The sequence below is a fragment of the Podarcis tiliguerta genome, assembly GCF_965153285.1.
Source record: "Podarcis tiliguerta genome assembly, chromosome: 2".
Classification (NCBI taxonomy): Eukaryota; Metazoa; Chordata; class Lepidosauria; order Squamata; family Lacertidae; genus Podarcis; species Podarcis tiliguerta.
In genome coordinates this window covers 68,133,291-68,154,153 of record NC_139535.1, presented here as the reverse complement: position 1 = coordinate 68,154,153, position 20,863 = coordinate 68,133,291, and the positions used below count along the sequence as shown (strand labels likewise).

Below are 20,863 nucleotides of genomic sequence, written 5' to 3'. Positions count from 1 at the left end.
GTGGGATTAGAATTGTAGCCTAATTCTTACAGGGCCAAGCTATGGTATTCCATCCAACCCAACTGTTATTTTAATTTATCACTCGACATATACTTTGTGCTATACTTTTAACACATGTCAGCAATGTCAGAAAAAAGGCACTACTTTATCTTTCTTCAGCATGTCCATTTGAGTTATTATTGCAGTATTCAAATTCAGCTGTTCCATCTCTTTATCCAGTTTTCGAAGAACACTGTCCAAATTTGCTTTCTCTCTTTGCAGCCCTTGTACTTCCACTTCCAAGGCTTCAACATTGCAATTCTTCTCGGCTTCATACAGTTCATGTTTCTAAACAGAGAAATGAAAGGAGAAAGTTTTTTGTACCAATTAGGGACACATATGCTAACAAATGTCAAAGACAGTCAAAACTAAAATTGTTATTCACTGAACAGAAAAGCGATACAAGTAATGGATCCAAGATTCTCTAAACAGTTTACCAAACTTTTAGGTTTATTTTTCACTGTTATAGTACACAGAAGTTATTATGTTCTACTAAGTGATACTACGTTGGGCTGCAGGTGGTGGCTCACATGGCTGAATACCCCTTCCTACAAAATGGTTTCCTACACATAGGGAAAAAAACCCATTCAGGAAGAGGGCTAGGTTAGAACCATTCTCCCTACAACTTGTGCTCTTCCATGTGAAGGGACTTTTTGTATGAGGAAACTGAGGTGAGCCTTCATACACAGTCTGAAGTGAGAGAGTCCAAATAGTAGGCCTGAGTCAGAACATGTGCAGATGGGACATTTGAGGTATGCATCCTACATAAGTTTTAGGGCCATCACAAATGACATATGCATCACCCCACCTGGTGGCACTTAATTCACATCATGCCACATCAAGAAAAGGTAATAAACACGTGTAGGTCACCACTGCTATGTGATATTTGTGGATTTCAGGCAGGCACTGTGCCTCTGTGTGTGTAAGTTCTACCCAGATAGAACCACATTTGCATAGGGCTAAGGACTTCTGGTGATATAGATTAGGTATTTTGAAGGCATAGGGGAATGTTGTTGACTGATCAAAGCAGTTTTGGATGTGGTAATTATTACACACACAACTACTGTTGTCACTTACGTTCCCATTAATTAAATGCTACAAAAATGTAAATCTTACTGCTCTGGTAAGTTCCTGATTCAGTTCTAGGAGTCTATCTGAGGACCCTTCAAGCTGTTGCAATTCATGTTTTAGGTTCTTTGCTTCAAGCTGCTTCTTATTTTGAATGTCTGACTTCAGGTCGCTGGTTCTTTCAAGTCCAGTTTTTTTATCTCTTATTTCATCTATTTGCTTCTGCTTCATTGCTTCCTTCTCACCAAATTCTCTCTGAAAGAATGACATTCATTTACAAAGGCTGTTGCTACTTAAAAACATGCTTTAATTGGAGTTTGCCCTGTGACATCAACAGGAACCAAGTGCAAGTAAACATGCTTAATTCTCCACCTGACACTTCACATTGTAAAGTCTTACCTAGTTGACCAACTCATAACAGAGGTAGACTGGGTTGTAATATCAATTTCCATTCCACTATGAGAGAGGAATGCATCTGTGTTTCAAGAAGGCCTAACTGGTGTCCATAATATTTCACCTCCCTTTTTTATAATTTGAAGTATTACTGGGGATTTCCCACTTTCTCCTAAATATATTACACAGATACAACAACATCTTTAGGCTGCTCTTTAGGGCCAAGCCTTCTCAAGACAGCTTCTATTATATACAAACAGAAGCACAACATTTAATAAAAACAAAACCACAGCATATCAAAGGTAGCAAAACAGAATTTAATTCTAGTGATTACTACCACTCAATATGTCTCCAAAATAAGGCAAATGGTCAATCTCACTTTTAATCAGTTATAACCATTTAACACAAAAACTACACAAAGGCATACACTACTTGGGAGTTCATACTACTGTACTGTGCTAACCTAAAACTTATTTGGAAATCCCACTATTCCAATGTTACTAACTTTGAAGTAAATGTGCTTAATTTTGGACCCTGATATTTCTAGAGATTTAGAGTGTGGCTGTATTTTGCTATTTTACATTAACTTAGCTTTTAGGCAATGCAAGAACACAAATATTTACCATTAACTGATTAGCAGCTTCCATGTCTTTGTCCTGTCTCTCTTTCACAAGCCTGTGAAAACTATTATTTTGCCTTTCATTAAATGGTGGTCTTTCAAATCCTTCCAGTTCCAACTGAGCTGCCAAAGACTGAATTAATGAGTCCCTGGTTTTAATATTCTGTTGGTGACGATCCGCTTGCAATTGAAGACGACCTTCACAAACATATAAACAATGAAGTTTAAACACAGGTTTTTAAAAGCTCAAAATATAAGAATTCACAACTCTATTAATTAGATACAAGGAGCTCCAAAAAGCTCAAATGAGTCTTAAATAGAAATTTTCACTTTATTAATTAGGGGGGGGGGGGAGGGAAGAAATATACAACCACTTAACTTTTAAATCTGTTTTAAATGCATAATTAAATGCTTTGGAAATCTATGTTCTCATGCTTTCAAACAGGCTTCAAAATTATTCTCCGTGTGGTCAGCAGATGTGAATAAATTTGGGTCCTTGGCAACAAGGGCTGATTCAGAATCTCCCCTTTGTAGCTTATGTTCAGTGGGTGAATCCAATATTGCACTCATAGCAAGGGTAGTTCTCTACCCACCACAGCCATATGCTCCTCAAATAAAACCTCTTCTAAGAAGCAGGGGCCCCTAGGGAAGCCTTGAGATATGGGGGTCAGAGGGCTGCAGTGTGGACTTAAGAGGCATGGCCCAAGAAAAGTCTAGTTCACCACTGAGTAAATTTGCTTTTAGAGCCAATTTAGGACTAGGGCAGTCATGTACGATGTCTACTGTATTATTTCATAAACAGCATGGCTGCCTTTGCATTATGTTCAGAAGCTAGTAAGACTTTTCTGCATAACCTTTATTATTTGTGCTAGTTTAGTACTGTGGGTTTATCTTCCCTCCCATTTACCTTCTCCTACATGACCAGATATAGAATCATTTGGAAGGTTGCTCATTCATCTGATTATTCTTTATATATGGAGGGGTCCCCACTAGTTTTTTCTACATCTAGAAAAACAGCTGGGGGAATTCAATCTGACAGCAAAAGACAGCCCAAGGGGAAAAGGTTAAATGCACCCTTCCTAAGCATGACATTAAATTTGAAGTACCTGCCTCTCCAGTGCATTTTATAACTAAAAAGCAACTGGACTCTCATTCACAGGTCTCCTGCCTCATATGCAATCTGATTTTCAGTTTCAGAGGGAAAGGAGGGAGATTTATTTCTTTGGTCTTTTCAGGGAAATAAGAGAGAACTGCTTCTCTGATGTTACAACTACTGTAGATAGGAATATCGAATAATTCCCTGTTCCCTTTTAGTTTGTTCTTCCTTCCCATCAAATTCTACGTATGCTTACTCAGAAATAAGTCCTTTTGATTTCAACGAAGCTCACATCAAGTACACGTGCATAGATGTGTATTTTAATTCCACAGCTTCTTTCAAAATATGTTTTAAAAAGGCAAAAGACCAAAATAAAAGGTTTTTTTTAAAAAAAAAAAAACCACTGTTTTGCAGGCATGCATGTACTTTTGTGATCTGGTAAGGCTGCTTTCAAAGACCTCAGATTAAGGTATGGTTCAGTTGTTCAGTGATGAATCCCAACTATTATACTTTACTTTAGAAAAATATTTAGTGAGTTAGACAACTGTTTCAAAGCTATTAAAGGCCTACCTTATTTCAAATATAGGATTAAGGACTTTGTGGAACATGATCAGCAACCTAGTTGCTGCTTCAAGAATTCTCAATTTTGAGAAATATGTGGTTTGAAGCCAGATAGCTGTGTTGTGTTCTGATGGCAGAAGAGGGGAAGCAATTGTCAACAAGCCCCCATTTCACTTGCAGTCTCTTCCTACCCTGAAAACCCAGAGGGTTGGGGGACCCTGAGGAAAAGGAGGTGGATTGTGGTGTCCAGCTGTTGGACTGCAAGCAGAAGAGGGAACTGGTGAAAATCATTTCACCTTCTGTTTGTGTAAAAGCAAGTCTGGAGCCAACCCATCGATGCTACCCAGAAAATCCAACAATACAAGATTATGTGTTAACTTTGTATGTTTGCTCTCATAACTTTTCAACACGTGGAAATGTGTGGAAATGTGTTTTACTAAGCCTTGATTAAATGTTGATGGAGTCCGATAAAATAGTGCTTGGTGCTGGACACAGTTGGCCATCCTTGTTGTAACTTTTAGGTATAGTTAGTGGCTGTTGTGATAGCATTCTGGAATGGGTATAATGGATCAAATAGTCACCAATGAAATCTAGGGCATGAACAGAATTTAATATGCTAATCAAGAAGTATACCCATTTCTTATATAGCTCATTGCAAATGCTATTAAATGCTTGAAACATTGAAACAGACTACTACTGTACCTTGTTCAACCAACAATGCTGATTTTTCTCTGTTGAGTCTTTGATATTCTTTGTTTGCTCTCTCCAATTCTTTCTGGCATTCTGTTAATCTCCTCTCCTTTTCTCTCACAGTTTTTTGGTGGTTTTGGTACATATCTCTAAGATGATCATCAGTTCCTTGAAAAACCTAACATTACAGTACAGAAAAAAATAGTTTTTAAATATACTTTATCATGGTTCAGTGTGTAAGTACAAGGACCAACCTAGACAGGATGCAGACCTGTAATTAGGATCATACTTGAAAAAGTAGTAATTTACACAGCTGCTTTTTAAGACAATGAAGATTTTTAACCCTTGCCTTAATTAAAATCCCTCTTCTCTGGAATCTGACAATGTAACACCCATGGGCCCTTGAGATCTCCTGGCACCTCAATGCCTTCTTCATCATGAAGTGGTAAGTGTAGTTACCTCCCCCTCTTGAAAAATACACAGAGTTAAAGGAAAGCGGTAAGTGTTGTCCTCTCCCACTTCCGTCAGCCCTGTGTGCATTTCAAGGCGCAGATTGACAACTGAAGCACTCAAGAGAAAGTGGAGCCACCAGGCAGGTAGGTTGGAAAAGGGAACAATATCAGAAACTGGGAAAGGAAAACAGAGTGACCAAGTAATGAGAAAGTGGGGTGCTAGCTGCAGGAGCCAGAAGAGCAGAAACAGAAACAGCCAGATGGAATGAAGCATGAAAGACACATACACACATTTGAGCCAGTAAAACCAGATCATCTCTCTGTCCATTGACTGAACCACAACAAACATGGATCATTTTGCCATTGTGCAAAAGCAGGGATTCGAGGCATAGTTCTTTTTAAATTCTACAAGAGATCCTTTCAAAACTAGTGTCAAATCACAGGTCACCTCTGTGTAGACAGATGCGTCCTGTCATTGGTTGATATTGCTGTTATCCCATGTAAAAAATATGAAGATCCATGGGGAACTGTGCCTTGAATGTGATGCTGACAAGTACAGAATCTGTGGTTTTTACTATGCAATCTGTAAGACAATGTTTTTTTGGGAGAAGCCGATGTAAAATCATGCAAATCCAAGATAATCCATTTTAATTCTATTAGATCTGACTTTTACCCGGACCTCATGAAAACGCAAAGGGTGTGTGTGTGTGTACACACTTCCACTGTCTGTTTGGAGGGGGAGCAGAAGGGGTTGTGCTCACAGCACTCTCAAAAATCCAGTGTTTCTACAGGCCCATAAAGCTTGGTGACCCTTAGCTCCATACTTAGATGAGGTCAGTATTTTCAGCGGCATGAAAAATGACTGTTTATTGTTAACTTTTTTTGGTGATTAGTGCAAAAGAGCTGGAAAAATTGCCCTCACTCTCAGCTGGCTCTGTTTGCCTTTACTATCATGTAACCAAGTCCAAATGCCAATTTAATGTCATGACATCATCCCATTCACTATACGATACCCTAATGGCTGACAATTCCAGTAATTCCAGGGCGAGGGGGGGGGGGAGAGACGACAGTGAACAAGAATTTTTAAAATGTGAGTATTTGCACTACTTTTGACCTGATAATTAAAACAGGACAACAGCGGACCCAAATCTGATCACTGGGATCTACAAGATGAATGGGAAGCATGGTGAGAAACCTAAATTATTGCTAAAACAAGGTGGCTCACTGATTAAGAAGCATAAAAGCTGCTGTACAAAAATTAATGATTTGCCACTGAGGCAAATTAGATTTTACTGTACAATCCATAATCCATTTCAAAGTAGAAAAGACCAGAATGATCAAGCAAACCTTCTCCATCTTTTGTTGCAAATCTTGGTTATCCTTTTCCATCTGTCTTTTCCGACTCTCCAGAGCTTTAACTTCATTGTCAAGTCTCATTACTTTCACAAGATTCTGCTCTATGTCTACCAAACGATTCTAAGAAGGAAAGAATGCTTAAAATAAACAAACTATGTACCAAGTGTTAGAAATGTTACACATTTATAATTATATTAAAAGCAGGTATTTAAAATGGGGAATTTAGGGTGGTACTGATCAGGAAAGCTGGAATCTTTGAACATAATTACTATCTCATAATGCTATGAAGCTGTGCAGTACTTTCTACTCAGAAATAGTAAGGAAAAGACCTTTTCCCCTGTCCTACTAGCTCAAGAACATTTGTAAGAACAAGGGGATAGAGCAAATATTTATCACTCCAAGGGCAGGAAATAATGGTAATTGTACTTCTGCTTCTAAAAGGAACACTATTACATAAAAATCTTAGCTATACAGAGACAATTAATTACCTTCAAAGGTTCAAGTTGATTCTCAATAGATTTGACATTTTCCTTGGATGCAGCCAACTGAGTTTCCCTATCAGAAAGCTGATTCTGAATCTCATGTGCCTTTTCTTTATTCTGTTTTAAGTACTTCAGTTCTACCTGACACTCTTTAACTCGCTGGCTTTGTTTCAGTCGTACCTGGCGGAGTGTTTCCAAAGCCTTAATGTACCTTTTAACAAAGAAAGACATGCATACATTTTAAACCCCAATAGCATTAATATCTTCAAATGATGCAATTAATTAATGAGTTCTTTAAACGTTAGAATTAAAAGGAATCCAATGTTTTAATTCTATCAGAAAAGCGATCAATGAAAGTTAACCTGGTTGCTGAGAAGATCTCATCAAATTTCTGTTTCAGAGCTCTTCCTTCACTAAGGGGCCAGTTGGATTCTTCTTGATGGCAGAAAATGACATTGTTAATCACAGACTTAGAAACGCCCAGGGCACTAATCATCTCTCGGTCAATTTCTGCACACTTGGAGCTTAGACTGACCTTCTCCCCATACCTGCATGAACAAAGAAAGAAAATGTACAAGTCTAACTATGTACTACAATCCCAAGACTCCGCTAAAAATAAAATATCAATCCACAAGCTCAATATTTATTTTCTAAATTCAATACAATCTCAAACCTTTATTTTCGAATATAGAAAAGTTCCGAAAGGTTCAGTACAATAACATCATGCAGCAAAATCTGCATCTAATAATTAAAATACTGTTGTATAACATTCAAAGACCCTCACTGCATGTTGTAGAAACCTGGCTACTATCTCCAGCTTATCCCCATTCCGACTGCCACTCCCTGCTAACAACCAACTGCTTAAGTTATTTTCCATATTAAAGAGTCAGTTGATGTGGACGTTTCTCAGGATAAGGCAACCATTACATATTTAATATATGGATGGGGCGGGACATCCTATTGGTGCAATTGCTTGCATATTTACAAAACTAGGCAGGGAACGGTATGGTTTCAAATTGGATGGTGAATGTTGAAATTCCTACATTGCAGGGGGTTGGACTAGATGACCCTCAGGGTCTCTTCCAACTCTACAGTTGTACAGTTCTATATTCTGTTGTTGTTGTTTACTTGCCCTTTACCCTAAAGTCACAGGGCAGGTTACAATCCAAAATATTTTTTTTCCTGTTTATTTTTCTTTCAAGTCATCATGCTCTCTTCCTTCAAAACAATTTCATAAACACAAAAACTATAAAATCAATTAGATAATCTACTTAACTACAGAAAGATATAAAGCAACTGAATGCATTAGTTAAATTTCCCCCCAATACATTTAAAATTAACTGCACTACAAACTTAATAACAGATTACAATTCCTTCACTGCTTTGTAAAAATGGAATGCAGAGCTACCAATTGCCATTGTCTCCATTTAAGTGACGTAACTGCAGAGAAATCATGAAGGATCACAACCAATGTATTTAATAAATAATTGAAAGGCTCAATATTTTGTTCTGATATATTAGAAAAGGTGACAGGCAAACACATACAAACATATGCAACAGAAAATATTTATGTCTACCCACTAACTTTGTTCTAGTAATGACTCCTTCAAGAGTTTTAAATTCTGTTTTCTTTCCTTTCTGTGTGCATGCCATGGATCTTTGGACAGCTACAAGCTCTCCATTAACATCACGAAACTGAAGTCGAATTTGAGCTCTGACATCTGTTTCATTGGCGACCTTCAGCAACAAGAAAGTAAATTTAGTAAGTAAGTTCACCTAATTCCAACTCTATGACCCTCATCCCCTGTTCTTTAGTGTGCACACATAAGCTGCCCCAGCTAGTTCAATGAAGGGAACAGATCTGAACACAAAAGGGATAAGCATGCTTCTTTGAATTAATGAGACTAACCCTTGCAATGGAAAACCATAGCACACAGATCAATACTTCATCCCCATTCACTGAACTGAAAGCATACTATTGCAATAGAGCTAAATCCCTCCTATACATTTATTCAACATTCTGGTTAAACATTTATGTAATTATTTGCTAAGTGTCTATGCTGCTCCACAGCAAAGCTCTAAGCAGTTTACAGTAAAATGTTGCTGCCAGCCAGTGTAGTCAATACTGAGCAAGGTGGACCAATGGCGTGACTCACTATAGGGCAGTTTCCTATGTTAACTTCCAGTAGTAGCAACTTAATCCCTTGAAAGATGGTTCAAATGAATATTATAGTGACTGGAACTGAAAGGTCCAGAAGATTCAAGAGAGACATACATCCTCATCTGTTACCCACCATCACAGCCAATGCAAGGCCTGGGCAAATAAGAAGTTATTCCTTCACAAGGGGCTAATAGGATAATGTTTTCTCAGGGTGAAATGTAACTGTTAATGGGAATAGTTTGTAGGCCACAAGAATACCATTTCATAATAAAGGAGTTTGCAAAGAACAAAATATGTAATACATGACAGAATAATTACTCTTGGAGATATATAATCTCAAATGGCTCTATAATCCAGTGACACTTCATGTCAAGGCATGCATAATAGATATACCATTTGTCACTTTTCCACAAGTAAGAAAATGTTAGCTCAATTATTACTAACAATAAATTTTCCTTTTTTATTGTACACATGTTATGCTGCTTACTGGTCGTGAAATAGAGCTAACAACCTCAACACTTACTTTTGGGTCATGAACAAATGAGTTTCCTTTGGTGCCAGGTGGAAAGTCCCCAGTGCAAATATACTTGAGACATTCTATGATAGTCTAATTAAAATAGAAACAAGTGTCAACAGGATACCAATACTTGCTGCTCTGTTATTTCCAGGAATAAGAAACAGACATAAATCTAGAGGCAATTCATACTTTACTTTCTCCAGATGTCTTGTGTGTTTAACAGCTCATGCGAGTATTTTATTCATGTGAACAATGTTAATGTCAGGGGACAGGGATGTCTCATGGAACTGTGCATATCAGTTTCCATTAAAAGGGATGCAGAACACACTATATACTGCACCGTTCTGCAAATTCCTTCCTCAAGGCGCCATTGTTTTGACATGAACAGACCTTTCATGCAAACTGCATGACTAAGCTGTGTTTTATGGTGGTGCTCATATTTTAGTCGGTGGGTAGGACTTGTCATTATTATGCTACTAGATTAGCATTTTATAGTTCATTGTTTTAAAGGTTTTAATTGTTTTTAACTGTTGTATTTCATCACTTTTGAGTTACGAAGTCACTTTGAGACTTTTTGTAGATAGTGACTACAAATAGGAAATCTGTTAAACACACAAGACAGACAAGTTAAAAAATGTATCAACTTTGTTCCTTGAAAATACTCATGCCCTGCTTATCAGAACTGCCATTTTCCACAGCAATGCTATATATTGTTAAACACACTAAAGCTCATAGATTAGTACTTATATTGCTCAAATTCAGGAGTCATTATAGTTCAGCAGGGTATCTGGGTTATCTGACAGCGAAGGAGCACAGCCTTACTGAGGACTAGGGAAATGGATCTGCATTGTCAGGCACAATTCATTAAACTGTATCCTCACTGGACAATCACATTTTTATAACTGAATGCATTAATGCTGACTAACTACAAACCCCAACCCAGAAGGTACGAAAATGCAGTTTATCTAAAATGAAATTAAACCTACTTGAGTCTTACCGTTTTTCCAGCACCATTTGGTCCCACCAAGATAGTTAAAGGATTAAAGAAAGTGATCACTTGCTTGTCTTTGTCCTCTACTCCAAAGCTCCTCACACCGAGGATGCTCATTTTATCAATCCTGGACATTTTTAATGAATATTCCTTTTCTATAAACACTACCTTGTATTGTTCATAAACCTGCAAAAAACAAACAGTTTAACTGATAAATCAAATACATCATTTACTCTTACTTTCTTCCTAGACAAGAATAAGAAATTGTAATGAATAATTAAAGAAAGCAGCAAATTCCTTTTCTATATCTTTATAGGTAGTTAAAATACTGACACGATGCTTTTGTTATGATATATCATCCTTCAGCTAATTTTCATTCCCAGATCAGAAGACAGACTAGATCAGATCTATTGGATCAGATCAGATAGATCAGATTTTGTGAATAGGAAACCTCAGGCAGGCCTAGGGGGCAAATTTGGCTCTCCATGCCTCTCTATTGGGCCTTCAGATGTACATCAATAGCCTTGCCCTGCACCCTCCACTGTTGTTTTTGCTTGGCTAGACAGAATATGTCATTGAACTATAAAAATATTTCTTGCTTGCCTGTAAGTGGGATTTGTGAGTGGGGTGTAGAATCTAGCCTACTGTATGTAGATAACATTCACTGCCATTGAGCCATCCACTTTGACCTCTGACCTTGCCCACTTTCACTTCTGGACCTGCCAACCATTGGCATGTGGCCCCAAATGATTGCCAATGCAGGCATTCACCGAGGGCTTCAAACCACGAACATTCAGGCACACTAACCCATGCTGAAATACAACTGGTTTTTTTATTTGTGGCTTATGGCCTGCTCTCAGTTCACAGCCCAACCCAAGCTGGGTTACACCACCATCACTACACGATCATTTCTCTCTCTTTTTAATGCTGTTCCTTCTTTAAAAGAAGCAAGGGGGCAGAAGAGAGAAGGCATGAGAAATAAATTCAGGAAGAGCGATCCTCGACAGTGAAAACAGGTCCTATCTTTCTCACTGGAGGTGGAAGATGGCTTCTGATACTCTTCTGGCAGGATTTACGGCAAGTGAGCCCCTGATCTACCCACTATTAAGAGATAAGGAGGAGGAGGAGGCCTCCTCACCGCCCCCAGTGACTCATCCGCCGCAGCGTGGCCTCCAACCCCGTTGGGGAGGAAGCCACGGCTTCGAGGAATCTCATTCTAGGAACTCAGGAGGAGGAGCGCCAGGGAACTGCAGCCGCAGGCGGAACCGTAAAGCCGGGAGGGACCCCGAAAGGTCATCCAGCCCAACCCTCTGCAGCGCGGGGGGGGAGGGGGCGCTCCGAGAGTGACTGGGCTTTGAAGGGGCTAGAAGGAAGGACCCCGTGGCCACGGGAGAGGGAGAAGCCGCGGCTGCTGGGATACTCCTCAGCCCCTCACAGAAGCACCTGAGAGGCGGACGAGCCTCGGTCTCCACCCAAGAAAACGGTTCTCCGCGAAGTGAAAGCGCCGCCTCCGCTTCCCGCCCCAACAGGCCGCCCTCACCTCACGTCCCAGAAGCCACAAGGCTTTCGCGCCAACGGCAGAAAGCGCCGCCCGGCCGACGTCATCGGCATCGCGGGAGGTCCCGCCCCCATCTCCAACATAGAGATAGGAAAGGGTTAGAGGCGCGCGCCGTCGCTGGCTCCTCCTTCCCGCCGAACTGCTCTACCCCACACCCACCTTCTCGCCCGCAACGTAGGAGGGATATTAGAGGGCGGCGGTAGGGGCGGCTTCCGCACAGAGCTAGGAAAGTATAGAGAAGGGGGCTGCCGGGAGCTCGTGCAGCGAGAGGGGACTTACGAGGCCCCCCCTGCCGCTCTCCCGCCCTGGCTCTGAGGAGAGAAAAACCGCCCACGGTAAAAGCACGCGGAGAGACCCGCTTCCCGGTGCCGCCGGCCAGAGACTTACGTTGCAGCCTGACGACGCGGGCCTCAATTTCCGGTTCTTTTAGATAATTCTCCGCCCCTCTCCTGGAGGAAGTGAGGAAATAAAATCGGGAGGTTTTGCGCAGTTACAAAGCGGGTCAAGACAAAAATTGACATCTGCCCCTCCCCTCTGGTTTGTATTTTTAAGCCACGCTCCTTGGAGCGCAGGAAGACCAGTGCAAGGAGCTTTATCGTCGGTCAACTCCTGTTCTGCTTCACATTTCTGTACTTGAGCCTATATTGTTTTTGTTCTTTTGCAATACTAAATGTGCATGTGATCTAGTCCTGCTGAATGCAGAACCCTTACCCTCCAACTCTCATAATTCTACAGGGATAATGGACTGTAAGGGTTTTGGCAGAGAAACTTTTTAAATGTTTAAAACTATTCCTTTGCTAGTCCTGGTGTCATCTTCACACCATACACTGAAGGCTCTCTTACACCACTAAAAGTTATGGCTTCCCCCAAAGAATTCTTGGAACTGTAGTCTGCTAAGCGTGTTGGGAATTATAGCTCTGAGAGGGGTCTCCAAACAACTCCCAACACCCTCACCGAAGTAGAGCTCCCATGATTATTTAGAGGAAGCCATGGCAATCAAAGTGGTATAAGATGTTTTACATGAATGGGTGCAATGTTCTCATGGAGTTATTTGTCTTTTGTTACACTCTAAGATTGAATGTTTGATTTTTCTAGTCAATTTTCCAGCAAATAATGCAAGGCATAAGGTATCCATACCATAGATGTTCTAAAGCAATGGCACTGCAATCCATAGAGACTTGTGTCCCAAATACAAAAAGTTGCACATATCACTTAGGGTTTCTGTGTGAACACTGTCATATCAAGGGTAGCAGCATAATACAGGAAGGAAATGGCTCTACCCCCAACATCTATGGAACCCTGTCCTATTGAATTGGCCATGTCTCATGTTCACCTGGCAAACAAAAGAGAGACTATTCTGGAAATTTATTGGACTGTCTTGTTTGTGCAACATATTTTGTTGGTGAATTCTTTTTGCCACCAAAAGTGCCATATCAATTTGCTGGATTATATTTAGTTAAAGCAAAGCAAGCAGGAATCCAGAATACCCTAGAGAGCAGCATTTTGGCTTTCACGCTTTCTATGTAGCAGCCCAAATGCTACATGTATTGTGTACCTAGAAACATTCAGTTCACCCATTTGTCTTTTCTCTGAATGGCATGCACCAGTCAAAATTTACCAGCTCCTGGGAATAATCCAGTGACTCAAACAAAGAAGGCAATTAGTCAGTTTATTCAAATGGGATTTTTTTTTTAATGTCACTATCAGGTATTATGATCTATCACTAGGGATTGGGCAGTTGCTGAGTGAGCAACAATATATCAGTGTGAGCAGGTTCCTCATTTACTTTAATATAATTCCCCCTTGCACATTTTTGTAAATGTATAACTCAGTCTACTTTCCAACCACATCCTGAAGAATCGATACTCCATTTTCGCTGACACAGTGAATGCTCATATTCTTAGAAACAATTATTTAATACATCTATGGGGAAATTGATAATAAGTAGACCAGTTATCAAGTCATTTATGGTATACTTATTATTTTTCAACTTTTGAGTAGTAGCATTTATATCTACAGAAATGGACATGGTAATGGGGTATGGGCAAAACTGAACTCTGTTTGAATAAAAAGGAAATTCCAGCCCATCTTCAGTATCAATTTAATGCTGGTGCTATGACCAGGGTGGCACTGTGGTCTAAACCACTGAGCCTAGGGCTTGCCGATCAGAAAGCCGGTGGTTCAAATACCATCTAGCAGTTTGAAAGCATGTCAGAGTGCAAGTAGATAAATAGGTACTGCTCCGGCGGGAAGGTAAATGGTGTTTCCATGCGCTACTCTGATTTCGCCAGAAGCGGCTTAGTCATGCTGGCCACATGACCCAGAAAAACTGTCTGTCTGTCCCTCGGCCAGTAAAGCGAGATGAGCACCGCAACCTTTTTATGCTGCTATTACCTTTATATGCTTCCTTTACCTTTTTATGCTGCTATTACTACTAAACAAAATTATTCTTCCAACATTACAAAACATAAGAGGATTGTTCTTCAAGAAAGACAAAATTGAACAAAATGCTGGTGTACAATAACCACCAGCCAGAAAATCAGATCTTTCTGGAGCAGTCAGATCACTAAGCTGCCAGCCTTCATTTGCTGAGGCTATGTACATTTTAGCAGGCAATTTCGCTTCCCCTCTGCTGCATTACAAGTCATCTTTGCACCTTGCTCTACACATCAGAGAAGTGGTGGGAATATCTTCACCCAACCCATGGGTGTGATCCAGACTAAACACCCCTCCCCCCCCATAAAAAATTGTAACAGTACAATCTAAAGTAACGGACAACAACATTCCATAAAAACACATCTTCCTGGAGATTTTTATATAAGGAATGCTTTTGTTACCATTTCTTTGATGTTAAGCTGTACATCTGAATCCGGCTACTTGTCCATCAAATCTATAACTTTATAGTGAGCAAATGGCCAGATGTTGCAGAAGTCAATTACTAGTTTCCAGTTTCCTGTTCCTTGTTTCCTCAAAAGTTCAAAAACAATCAGAAAACTTTAAAAATAAGTAATTTTTACATATTCCTGGACTCCAAAGTAAGTTCTACTATACTGCATGACCAAGATATTGCCACCTTCGGAATCCGCAACACAGTCAAAAGTATTGTGTATGTCATGTGTGGTGCCCTCTGACAACATAAATTAAGCAGCTCAGGCTGTGCACTTCACAGTAAGCACTGAGCCACACCAAATTATACACCCGCATTTCCAAGAAAGTGCTACCTAAAAGGTGGCATTGAATCATGTCCAGACCAAAGCTCTCCTGCAGCACAAACCAACATCAAACATGGCATTTCTACAAATCTTAGTCAAAAATATGTAGAACTGGATAAGGAAATGGGGAGCTGTACCCTCGCAGAAATGGTTTTGGCTGAAACAAATTATACTCATCCAGAAAGAAGTCCTCTATGATGGCTTTGAATTGTATATTGCTCAAAGCTTTCATTAGGTGCAAGACACTGTCATCTGGTTGGCCACTGTAAGAGCAGAGTGCTAAACTAGGTAGGCCTTTGGTCTGATCCAGCAGGAGAACCCTTAACTGTGTTCTTAAGGTATATTGTTACATAAATAGAAATATTCAGGAGGCAATAAAAGAGTGGTATGTTTAACATAGTAAATCTTTTAGGAAATACATGGTGGTTTTGCTTTTTAAGTAATTTTTATTTGTTTTGTGGCGGGGAGCAATGTATAACATCATAAACATATAACTAACATATAGTTAAGGGACGCAGGTGGCGCTGTGGGTTAAACCACAGAGCCTAGGACTTGCTGATCAGAAGGTTGGCTGTTCGAATCCCCACCACGGGGTGAGCTCCCGTTGCTCGGTCCCTGCTCCTGCCAACCTAGCAGTTCGAAAGCACGTCAAAGTGCAAGTAGATAAATAGGTACCGCTACGGCGGGAAGGTAAACGGCGTTTCCATGCACTGGTCTGGTTCGCCAGAAGCGTCTTAGTCATGCTGGCCACATGACCCGGAAGCTGTACGCCGGCTCCCTCGGCCAATAAAGCGAGATGAGTGCAACAACCCCAGAGTCGGTCACGACTGGACCTAATGGTCAGGGGTCCCTTTACCTTTTTAACATATAGTTAAGAGCATTGGTTGAATCTCTGTTGTACGGCAAGACATTTGTTCTTCTTATGACTAAAATTTTCCCTTTTTGTTTACAATGTCATGTTATACATCATCCAAAGTGCAAACCTGGAACTTCCTCCCCTCCATTCTGGCATTGCTTTTTGCTAACTACCAGAGGGCAGGGCAGGCCCATGCAAAGGTGGGGGCACCCAGGTACACTTGCCTCAATCCTCTGAAGGCTAACCTGGCCAGGGGCCCTTGCCAGGGTCCTGTTGGACTTACAATGTCATGTGCCAAGAACACCCCTGCCTTCCAGCCGACTGGGGCCTTCCGCCTTGGGACTCAGACAAGCTCTTCACTCGCCTGGCACAGTCTTAGTCTTGCTGATGGCTTCTCTGTGTGCGTTTTTTGTTAGGTCAATGTCTCAGCCGTTCTGGTGACTAGCTCTTGATGGCTCCTCTCCCAGGTGATTTCCTGGACTGGGAAAGAAGAGTCCAGCTACTTAAAGCCTAAATTTCAGTTTATCCCTCCAATCGTTGATTACTTCTAACTTTTATTAGACCCAGGAATTTAGGGGAAACTGCCCCCCCAACTCAAAACATCAACTTCCTATTTTTTCATTTTTTCTTTAAAGTACCTGATAGATGGTGATGCCCCAGTAGAGAAGTCTCTTAACATATATAATCCTTTAATGGCCCACTTTTAAAAGGGTTTAAGTTTGTCCATGCAATAAAAGCATGGGTGATGGGTTTCTAGGGTTTGCTCTATGTCTGTATCAGATAACTAGAGGTTATCTATGGTTTGTGTATTAGCGGTTTTCCAGGACGTAGATGTCGATACAATATCAGTCTGAAGTTTTGTATCACTGGCTCATTTCCAACCCACTCCCCATTTAGATCAATATCTCCTCCCTCAGCCCCCTGTCATACTCTAGCAGTGTCATTAGTTATAACATGTGGCATCACATGAGTAATAGCTATGAAAATTATTGTTGACCTTTTAAAGTCATTTCCAGTCTGTACCACTAATAAAACCTCTTAATTATCTGTTTGCGGGGGTGGGGAGATGTCCTACTATCATCTGTTCCATCATTCATTAGGATTTCCAGGTACACTATATGTCAGTGGTGGGGAAACACTTTTAGCCTGAGGGCCTTCTGAGCAACCTTCCGAGGACCACATGTCAGTGGTGGGTGGGGCCAAAGCCAAAAGTAGAAGGAGCAACCAATGTAACTCTTACCTTTGTACAGTAGGCTATTTTCTACACAAACTCCCCTCTGTCCTCCATGCAGGCAAGAAAGAGGCATTATCTAGGACTGCCATACATCCAGAATTTCCAATGTCGGAAGTCTAGACTTTGGTGAATTTCCTTAAAAATAGCTCTAAAACTTCTCTCTTTTTTGAGATTTTGCAATAACATTTGACAAAAAATCTTTGCCAGGAGGCCCAGTACTAAGAGACAAATGCTGTGTCTGAGGTAATGAGATTATTGGTGCACAAACAGAAATGCAGGCCTTCCAAGTGTCCCTATTTTCCAGGGACAGTCCCAGATTTACAGAAACCATCCCAGTTTCTGATTTGATCCTGGAATGTCCCGCTTTTCCTTAGGATGTCCCTATTTTCACTGGAGAAATGTCAGAGGGTTTGGAGTTATTCGACTCCTGAGTCAAGGAAATAAGTAACTATACAATCTTTAGAACAGGGGTAGGCAACCTAAGGCCTGTGGGCCGGATGCGGCCCAATCGCCTTCTCAATCCAGCCCGTGGACGGTCCAGGAATCAGTGTGTTTTTACATGAGTAGAATGTGTGCTTTTATTTAAAATGCATCTCTGGGTTATTTGTGGGGCATAGGAATTCGTTCATTCCCCCCCCCCCCCAAATATAGTCCGGTTCCCCACTGTTGGGTTGAAATAAACGACAGATGAGTGACAAGTGTCATATGGGAGGCATCTCTCGAGCATGTCTCAGAGAGTCCCTTTTATTGAATATTACAGCATTGCCACGTATGTGCTTGTTGCTGATTGGTTAACACAAAGACAATGCAAGGGTTGCATATAAGCATTAATCATCAATAGATTAAAGGTTGGGAAAGGAACACAGAGTTGGACAGGTATGAAAACCTCCCTATTAAACTATTGATTGATATAGCAAAACGTAAAAGGGCATAACCATCGCATTCATAGATGTGGTCAACGATGCATTAAGAACAGGTCAGGGTACGATGTTTCATGATGTTTCATGAACTCAATATGAACCGAACATTCCAGGGTGGGTGAGGACGGAATGCTTCAGCTCAGAGCGATTTGTCAAACTCATGTGCAGAAGCAAAACTTCCCATCACCCCACATGGTTTGAGGGATGGTGGACCGGCCCACGGCTGGAAAAGGTTGCTGACCCCTGCTTTAGAAAAACATCTGAAGGCAGCCCTGTATAGGGAAGTTTTTTAATGTCTAATGTTTTACTACGTTTTAATGTTTTACTACGTGTTAGAAGTTGCCAGGAATTATGGGGGCAACTGGGCAGGGTATAAATAGTAAAATCAGGAAGCCCCTTGCAATCTTTTCAAAAAATATAGCCCCAAGGTGCTTTCAAATGGAGGGAGGATTAATACTGTAAAGAGGTCACTGAGAAATTGCAAATGGGTTGTTTGGAGCAGGTTGTTTTTAATAGATTAGATTTTCCACAGAAAGGGTAAATATGGATTAAATGGGGAGGATACATACTAGTATTTGGGTGACATCATGTGAAAAAATAAACCTTACATGCAGGAGGACCACACACCCGACAATTCTGGCAGCACTTCTAATCTTTACTTTGCACAACTTCAGAACTGTCACAATATTATAAAACAGTAGAGGGCAGTCATTCAGGGATGCCAACTATACGTTGGAACCAACCCCTGTTTATTGTAAGGCCTTCAACATGGTAAATTGTAATGCCCTGTGGACTGTCCTTCTGAAAATTGGCTGCCCAGATAAATTTGTGAATATCCTTTGGCTGTTCCACAATAATATGACAGCAACAACCGCGGTAACAATGACTCTCAAAGTGAACTGTTCACAGTGAGATCAGGTGTTAAACAGGGATGTGTTATCACCCCAACTCTGTTTATTATTTTCACTGCCATGATCCTACACTTTGTTGAAGGGAAACTCCCCACTGGGGTAGAAATCATATATCTGACAGATGGAAAGCTCCTTTATCTGAGTAGGCTAAAAGCAAAGAGTAAGGTTACCATAACTTCAGTCGTAGAGCTTCGATATGCTGATGACAACGCAGTGTCTAAACACTGAGAGGATGACCACCAAACCATCATAAATATCTTTGCAGAAGCTTACAAAAAGCTTGACCTATTGCTCAACATCCAAAAAACCAAAATGCTGCACCAACTAGCAGTGGCAGAGCTTCATGCTCCAGCATCGGGGGGGGGGGGCGGAGAGCAGGCAGGGGCACAGCTGGCGAGGGGCGTGGCACACGTCCTGGGGCATGGTGTGCCATCTGCGGGGGCGTGGGGGGCAGCCATGATGGCACCCCACCGGGATCACACTGCCGGGGGCAGTGCGCTAGGCCTGCCCCCCTCTTCCTCCGCCAGTGCCAATTAGCACAAAACAACCCCTTTGCAGCACCACAAATCCAACGTTGGAAAATGTCAATCACTTATCCTACTTGGACAGTTATCTTTCCACAAGGGCCGACATGGATGCCGAGATCCAGCACTGCCTGAGCTCTGTGAGTGCAGCTTTCTCCCAGTTGATGTGCAGAGTGTTTGAGGACTGAGACATTTGCAAGGGAACCAAAATGCTTGCTTACAAAGCTATTGTACTACCAACCTTACTGTACACTTGTGAAACATAGACCACATATAAACATCATCTCCAACTCCTCAAAAGATTCCATCAACGGTGTCTCTCAAAAAAATTACACATCACTTGGGAAGACAAGCAAACTAATGCCAGTGTACTGGAAGAAGCAAAGATCACCCAGAGTCAAAGCAATGATTCTTCAACATCAAAGAAGCAAAGATCACCAGTGCCGAAGCAATGATTCTTCAACATCAACTTTGTTGGAATATTCATGTTGTTCAGATGCCTGATTATCATTTTCCAAAGCAACTACTCTATTCTGAAATTAAAAATGGAAAGCGTAATGTTGGTGGTCAACAAAAGAGGGTTAAAAGACTCTCTCAAAGCAAATCTTTAAAAATGTAGTATAAACACCAACAATTGGGAAACACTGGCCTGCGAACTCTCCAACTGGAGAACAGCCTTAACCAAAGGTGTCATGGACTTTGAAGACACTCGAACTCAAGACAAAAGAGGAATGCTAAGAGGAAGGCACATTTGGCAAACCCTCACCTTGATCAACTCCCGCCCAGAAACCTATGTCCCCGCTGTGGAAGGATTTGAGGAACCAGAATTGGCTTCCACAGTCGCTCACCGACTCAGTGTTCAGACCGTGTTCATGGAAGACAATCTTACTCGGCTATGAGTAATTACGAAAGAAAGAAAGAAAGAAAGAAAGAAAGAAAGAAAGAAAGAAAGAAGGAAGGAAGAAACCAGCAGGTGGCAGTCCAGTATTGAAAACAGAATTGTCAGAAATCGAGAGACATAGGAAAACCTACTGGTTTTATTTGTTTTGGTTTTGGCAACACCGTGTCTTTTCTCAACTCACACACACTTTCACTCTTCTCCCCCTCCACCACCCACCATACATAAGGTCAAACTGGAGCTGCAGAACAGCAACATCTGAAAGGATTCAGGCCCCCATTCCTATTCTGCAAGGAAACATCTCCCATACTCCCATAATACATGA

At 41.1% G+C, this 20,863-nt stretch overlaps 1 protein-coding gene across 5 annotated transcripts in view; it reads right to left on the bottom strand.

The window, feature by feature from the left end:
• RAD50 (RAD50 double strand break repair protein) overlaps positions 1–20,863 on the bottom strand; it is a 128,771-nt gene that overhangs the window by 21,262 nt on the left and 86,646 nt on the right. Inside the window, exons 2-12 of one of the 5 annotated variants that reach the window (XM_083428705.1) lie at positions 12,371–12,432; positions 10,432–10,611; positions 9,441–9,524; positions 8,342–8,493; positions 7,119–7,304; positions 6,763–6,967; positions 6,266–6,394; positions 4,479–4,644; positions 2,124–2,317; positions 1,156–1,362; positions 145–327 (exon numbers count right to left, since the gene is read on the bottom strand). In XM_083428705.1, coding sequence (XP_083284831.1) covers positions 145–327; positions 1,156–1,362; positions 2,124–2,317; positions 4,479–4,644; positions 6,266–6,394; positions 6,763–6,967; positions 7,119–7,304; positions 8,342–8,493; positions 9,441–9,524; positions 10,432–10,560 — 1,635 coding nt within the window. In that variant the 5' untranslated portion in view covers positions 10,561–10,611; positions 12,371–12,432. Of the gene's footprint in view, positions 1–144; positions 328–1,155; positions 1,363–2,123; positions 2,318–4,478; positions 4,645–6,265; positions 6,395–6,762; positions 6,968–7,118; positions 7,305–8,341; positions 8,494–9,440; positions 9,525–10,431; positions 10,612–11,868; positions 12,122–12,142; positions 12,336–12,370; positions 12,433–20,863 lie in introns of those variants that run through there. The other 4 variants (XM_083428706.1, XM_083428702.1, XM_083428703.1 and 1 more) reach the window with 4 other exon arrangements.